Raw genomic sequence first — 7161 nt, 5'->3', positions numbered from 1 at the left:
CGACCAGGGTCATGGTGAATCCGCTCATCGGAGGCAGCTCAAGGTTTTCCCTTTCCTCCGTTTTTCCTCGCGAACGTGAGCTGCTTGTCACCATCATCTGCCGTGTTGCAACTCTGGTAAGGAAGGATCTCAGGGCGGGTAAAAAACAACAAAATATGAGTCCTAGAACGGTTATGATTATGATTGCTACAGCTCCAGCTTTGGCGAACCATGCCCCCCATCTTCCGAACATCCTATCCAACCAATTCCAGGCTTCATGCCCAAACCCAGCATTTTCTTTCACTTCTGCCCTAAGATTCTTCAACTTATTCATGGCCCGTGTAAATGACCCCTCTGGATCAGTGTTGTTAGGGATAAATGTGCAACACTGATCTCCAAACATAACACAGACCCCTCCTTTCTCCCAAATAGTATCCGTACTCACTGATCGCCTACGTCTTGTTTGTCTTAATACTCTACCTTCCTGATTCCGCACCCCTATATCATCTGCATCCCGCTTTCCCTTGTTACGGGTCAAGGAAGTCCCCCAGGGAAACAGGTTCCAAGTCCCCTGTGGGGAATGAGGCCCTCTCACCGTCCTCACCTCCCTCGGCACCGTGACTAACAGGCTGAAGCTGGGCATTTGTATCATCAGCCAGCTCATGCACAGAACCACTCTCATCATCATTTATTATTTCTGCTGTACTTTGGCTCTGCTCCTCCCCCTCACGATTATCCTCGTGTAGTGCTATCTCTTCCTCGCTGCTACTTCTATCCACCCTACCTCTAACTTCAGTCTCCCTTCTCTCCCCTACCCCAGGCACCGTTCTGGTACAATGGTTCAAGTGATACCACAGTGTACTGCCTTCTACTTGCAACGCCGTGGGAGATACTCTGGTGACTTCAAACGGCCCTTCTCGTCTGGGTTCATGCCAACGTCTCCGGAACTTTCTGATGTATACTTGATCTCCCGGTGTGATCTGGTGTCCCGTGGCAGGGCTCTCCTCCTCCTTGGCCTTTTCCTGTTCAAAAATAGTTCTATGTATAAAAGTTAATTGTCGTACATACTCTCTTGCATCCTGATCTAAACACTCCAATGTGGGGCCCCCTGCTCCCCCGATCTTTGGCACCGGCATTACTCTTCCTGTCATCATCTCATGCGGGCTTAAATGTGTGATTCTGTTTTCCTGACTCCTGTACTGCATTAAAGCCAATGGCAGAGCATCTATCCAGTTTTTTCCTGTCTCACTACAAATTTTGCTTATTTTCGCCTTGAGGGTTCCGTTTGCTCTCTCCACCATTCCTTGGGATTGAGGATGATACACACATCCAAACCTCTGCTTTATACGGAGTGCTGAGAGTGTCTCTCTCAGTGCCCTCCCTATAAAAGCAGATCCATTGTCTGAACTTAATTGCATGGGTATGCCAAATCTTGGGATAATTTCTTTTGACAGGAAGTTAATTACCGTTCCAGATCCTTGATCTTTGGATGGCGTTGCTTCTATCCATCTGCTGAATCTATCAATAATCACTAACATGTATCTTTTCCCTCTTACCACCTTTCCCATATCCACATAGTCCATGCATAGATGTTTAACTAACGGCCCTTCTGGAATGGGTATGTGCCCTATTGGGGCAGTAATGCCCTTCCTGATATTATTCTGAGCACACACCTCACACAGACCTAGTATGTAGTCAATTGAGTTTTGCAGGTATGGTGACCAGAATCCTTCTTTCTTAATCTTCCTAGCCACTTCTCCTCTCGCACAGTGATCCACCCCGTGTGCTTCACTAATTAGTACGGTTAGTAACGATGTGGGTGCTATGATCAACCCTTCCCCATTTCTCCATATTTTGTCATGTTGTCCCTGTAATGCTCCTCTCTCTCTCCACATTGTTTTTTCTGCTACAGGGGCTGCTTCCTGTAATTGTGCCCCATCTTCTAATGTGATTTGAGGTTCGATATTCCCCACACCTGGCCCTGGGTGCGGCCTTGCTATTTCTTCTGGGGCTATCGTAGCCTCAATGTATCCTGATGCTTCTTTAGCTGCCTTGTCAGCTTTGGTATTTCCCTGTGTGATGTTATCTGTTCCCTTTTTATGCGCCTGACACTTAATTATGGCTAATTCCCTTGGGCCCATCATAGCCCTTATTAAAGCCCTGATTTGAACTTCGTGTTGAATTGGTCCTCCTCCGCTTTTCATAAATCCCCTTTGCTTCCATATTGCCCCAAACAGGTGACAAACCCCGTGGGCATAGGCCGAATCAGTATAAATTTCCACTGCTTCCCCGTTTGCTAATTCACATGCTCTGGTCAGTGCTTCAAGCTCCGCTAACTGGGCTGAGCATGGCTGCTCACATTCTTTTGCCTCCACTACCTCAAATGTTTTCCCTTTCTGTTCAACTACTGCATAGCCAGCATGATTTCCCCTATGATCCCTATGGCACGAGCCGTCAACATACAACGTTCTCTTTTCTTCTGTGTTTAACCTATCTGCCTTCAGATCTTTCCTCAGTTTCATAAACGCTCTTGTCTCTCTCACACACTCATGCTCCTCTCCCTCATGTGGCAATGGCATATAGTCAGCTGGGTTGGCCCTATTGCACTTTACTATCGTAATGTCCGGGAATGTGGTCAGCATTTGAAAATGATGAATTCTAGCCGGCGTCAGAACAAACTTCCCTTTTTCAATCAATTCAGCTATTTTATGGTATACATGTAAGTTTATCGGATATCCCATTGTGACCGTAGCTGCCTTTTCGTACGCCCACCAAGCTGCTGCCAGGCCTTGATAGCACGGCGGGTATCCCAGTGCTACGTCATCTAGCTTGGTACTATAATATGCTACAGCCTGCCTTCGCCTTCCCTTGCAATTTTCCTGTGTTAACACTGCTGTAGCAAATCCGGCTTCTCTGTTACTCACAAATAAATCAAAGGGCTTGTCATAGGTCGGTAAAGCCAATGCTGGTGCCTGTGCCATTTCACTCTTTATATTCTCAAATGCTTCTAGCGCATCTTTGTCCCATTTTAGTTTGGCTTTTAATTCGTCACACCCTGCTTCCTTCATTATCTTTCGTAGGGCCTGCGTTTTTTCTGCATAGTTTTCCACCCATTCTGAACTGAAGCCTGTCATTCCCAAAAATGTCATCATTTGTCCCACCGTCTGTGGCTTCGGAATTTTCAGTACTGCTTCTATTTGCTGTGGAGCTATCCCCTTCTGTCCTGCTGATATTTCTCTCCCCAAGTATTCTACCTGTCTCTGGCACAGCTGCAGCTTCTTCCAGGATACTTTATGACCCCCCTCTGCTAGTCTTTTCAAAAGTTTTAAACTATCCTTCCTGCATTGTTATTGTGTCTCTGTGCATAATAGTAAATCATCCACATACTGTAGCAGTGTTCCTTCCAACTGTATTCCTTCTAAATCTGCTTTCAACACCTGATTGAATACATGTGGGGAATGTTTAAATCCTTGGGGCATTCTATTGTATGTGTATTGTTTCCCCTCGTACGTAAATGCAAAGAGATACTGACTTTCTGGAGCTAGTGGCACACTAAAAAATGCTGAACATAGGTCGATTACTGTAAACCATCTACTTTCAGGTGGTATATTTGTCAGCAAGGTGTAAGGGTTTGGAACTTCTACGGGCATATCTTCCACTACCTCATTAATTGCCCTTAGGTCATGCACCAATCTCCATTTTTCTCCGTCCGCCTTCTTTACTGGTAGGAGCGGGGTATTACACCTACTCCGGGTTTCCTTTAATACCCCTGCTTCTATCAATCCCTTAATCGTTTCTCTAATTCCTTCAATTGCTTCTGTCTTGATTGGGTATTGTGGTCTATAGGGCCCCTGGCGTCCTGTCTTTAATCTGACTTCAACTGGATTAGCGTTTTTAACCCTCCCTACATCCGTGTCCTGTCTGGACCACAACTCCTGTGGGAGGGAGTTCAAATCCTGCTCTAAGCTCTCTCTCCATTCCCGCTCCTGTTTCTCACTTTGCACTCCTATTGTTATCTGCTTTGGTGTCCCAAGCATCCTAACATCCAAAATTATTTTCGTCATTTGTCCATCGCTGGACGTCCAAATATCCGCACTATCTGTCTGTACAAATTCTAAGTCTTGCGCTCTTAACACCATGGGTCCTAGGTCCTTTGATCTATATCCCGGATTAACTTTCAATGTGACATGTGGCTCCGCCCCAGGTACCGAGAACCATTTGTCAATCCATTCATTCCTAACGATTGCGAGGGCCACTCCCTCTAGTCCAATTAAAATACTTCCTGACTTTATTTCCTGTTCTCGTCCTGCCTCCTTTTCCCATTTCTCTTGTATTTCAGGTGCCTGTCCTTCATCAAATATCATTGTACTATGTAATTCTGTTCTCGGCCACTTGGCTTGTGGAACCCAAGTGTCTATAAGTTTTCCCCAGACTGTCCAGATCTGTTTTTTAATTTGTTCCTCTATATCTCCCAGCCAATATACATTAACCCCTTCCTTTCCTGGTACCTCAAGTGAATACATTCCCATCAAATCAATTCCTTGTTCGGTACATTCTAATTTCAGTCCCAGACCTAGGATTGCGTCCCTTCCCAATAGATTTAAAGGAGTTTTATCATATACTAAAATAGGTACATGGGTAGTTTTATTTCCAATGGTAATAGGCACCGGCATCGTCATTTGAGCTAGTGTTATTTTCCCCGAGAACCCCACAGTTTTTACAAACCGGTTTGACAATGGTAGGTGATCCGCATATTTCGTTTGTATGCACGTACATGTGGCACCGGTGTCTATCATCATGGGGACCTCGATCCCGCCTACTCTAGCATTAACTATAGGTTCCTGCTCTGCGGTTTCTGTTATTTGTACGTACTGTCCTACCATTTCGGGGTTCTCTGGGCCTCTCTATGCGAAACTCTGATGGTTCCCCGGCCCTTGAAACATCGGGACGCTGTTCGGCGACCCTTGGATCAGCTGTTGGCCTGCCTGTTGCTGGTTTTCTCCCTGTCTGGTGGAATTCCGCGGGCAATTCCTTTTTATGTGACCTGTCTCCCCGCACCCCCAGCACACACCTGGAGGGCCAGGCAGTGGTCCCTGTCTCGGAGTCTGATAATTAACCTGTCCCTGTCCTCTCTGATTCTGAAAGGGTGGCCTACCACCTCCCTGTCCTTTCCCATTTTTATTCCAGTCAGTCTGATTTTGTAGGGCGTATCGGTTTTGATAATTTAGGCTGTGGGCTTCTGGGTTTATGGGCAGTGGGAAGGCAGAAATGTTATAGGTTACGATGGGCTGGCCTCCATCTCCGCTCCCCCCTATTGTTAGTGCAGGTATTTCCCCTGGCTTCTGTTCCACCATCATCGGTGCTATTTTTCTGGGTGTGAGATCTTCTTTTGCCTTTAGCTTATCTTTGTTTTTGATCTCCTCCAATTGTGCCTGAAGGAGTTTACGTTGTATCTCCTTCAGCTGTTTGTCTGCATTCTTTTCATCTTTGCGATGTCTTTCTACTGCATGGGCAACATAATCCACAAACTCCCGGTAACTTTTTGAGTCCAAGCCCACTACATCCTCCAGTTTTGTTTTAGCTGAGACTGGCAGGCCCTCTAGAATTGCAGCCCGGAACATGGAGTTGGTCAGCGGGTCTGTTAGAATGTCCCTCTCCGTGTCCCTTTTCCACCTTTTTAATTGATTTTCCACATACACAGCTGCATTCTCCTCCTCTCCCAGTGGCTCTCCCCTTAGGGTTTTTACATCCATTCGATTGGGGTACATATTCCTTAGTGCCTGCCATATGTCTTGTCGGTACGGGTCCATTAGTGTCCCGTCTACGTTTTTGGGTCACGAGCTGCGGTCTGGATGCCGGCACGTCTCATTACTTCTGCCATTTGGTCCATTCCTAGCACTTTTGTCAGGAGAGCTTTGATGTCACCCAGTGCCATCCTTTTTCCCACCATTCCTGCTTCCAACTGTCCAATCCACCTTCCAGCCCCATCCAAAATATTGGGTAATTCATTAATTAGATTAGGCAAATCCTGACCTGACCAAGGGATATACTGTGCTCTGCCCCCTTTCAGAATCACCGGGAACACCTTTTTCTTTCTTTTTTCCACCTCTGGAAATTTTACAGTTTGGTGTCTTACCCGCGTCGATTTTCTTTGTTCTCCTAACACTGATTGTCCCCCTTTTCTCGTCTTTCTGCCTCTTTGCGCCTTTTCCCACATGTTTCCTCTATGCTTCTTCTTCTTTCTCTTTCCTTTCTGCTGGCTTTGACCCTCTTTCCTTCTATTTTTCCCTGTGACGCCTCACTTTCACCCTCGCAAGGATCAGGACTTGTTTTTCCCTCATCTTTTCTTCTATCATTCTTTCCCTCCTCTTCTCGTTCCTTTTCCTTTTCCATTCCCTTTTTTGCCCATTCCAAAAGGTCTATTACATTTACTTCGTCCTGCAACTGCTTTCTCCTTCGGCTTAACTCATCCAACTCCTCTTCTGTTTTCCTCGTCTCTTCCTCTACACCTTGTTTCTTTTCTAGCTCCCTTTGTTCCCAATCCTCCGTCGTCATCTGTTTTGTATCAAATGCTCCCTCAAAATTCATCGTGCCTGATATAACTGGGTACAGTCCCGTGGAACCCTGTTCCTCTGAGTATGGGGACGGGGCTACATTTGGATCTTCTAATTTTGCTTTTTCCTGAAGTTGCACTGGCATTTGCATCCATATTTCCCTCCATGCCCTTCTCCTTTCTTTCCCTTCCTTTTCAAACAATGCCAGTATCTCTAGTTCTTTTTCTCGCTTCTCCTTTCTTTTCTTAGATTTATCTTTTATTTTGTAGTTCTTTATCATTCCCTTCTGGTCCTCACATCTCTCTACGCACCATGTGCCTTCCTCCGGCCACGGTGTATTAGTTTTACTTGTTCTTTTGGCCCATTTTTAGAAACGTGTTCTATGTCTCCCCTGAGGGCTGGGAATTTATCCCCTAATGTTTCCACTGGTGTTTTAATTTGGTGTGCCATTACTTGTCTTTTCGGATTACTGTCACAATTTTTATCACTTAATCCGTCAGAGTTAGGTGTCACAGTGATTATTACTTGCTGTGTCGTTTTTCCGTGTTCAGTCCCCTGTTTACCTTTCTCTTGGGTGTCCCTTGACAATATCTGTAATTCTAACCGGGGTCTCGATATCCACTTCCCC

At 45.8% G+C, this 7161-nt stretch overlaps 1 protein-coding gene across 1 annotated transcript; it reads right to left on the bottom strand.

The window, feature by feature from the left end:
• Nucleotides 1-394: 394 nt before the first annotated feature.
• LOC119960679 lies at nucleotides 395-6678 on the bottom strand. Its single transcript, XM_038788299.1, has 3 exons — nucleotides 6247-6678; nucleotides 1607-2090; nucleotides 395-913 (listed from the first exon to the last, which is right to left on the bottom strand). The coding sequence occupies exons 1-3, from the start codon at nucleotides 6676-6678 to the stop codon at nucleotides 507-509; spliced, it is 1323 nt and encodes a 440-aa protein (XP_038644227.1). The 3' UTR covers nucleotides 395-506.
• Between the last annotated feature and the right edge of the window lie 483 nt (nucleotides 6679-7161).

This window comes from Scyliorhinus canicula, unplaced genomic scaffold, assembly GCF_902713615.1.
Source record: "Scyliorhinus canicula unplaced genomic scaffold, sScyCan1.1, whole genome shotgun sequence".
NCBI classification, from domain to species: domain Eukaryota; kingdom Metazoa; phylum Chordata; class Chondrichthyes; order Carcharhiniformes; family Scyliorhinidae; genus Scyliorhinus; species Scyliorhinus canicula.
Note: the sequence above shows the minus strand (reverse complement) of the source record. Positions and strands in the feature narration are given on the sequence as shown.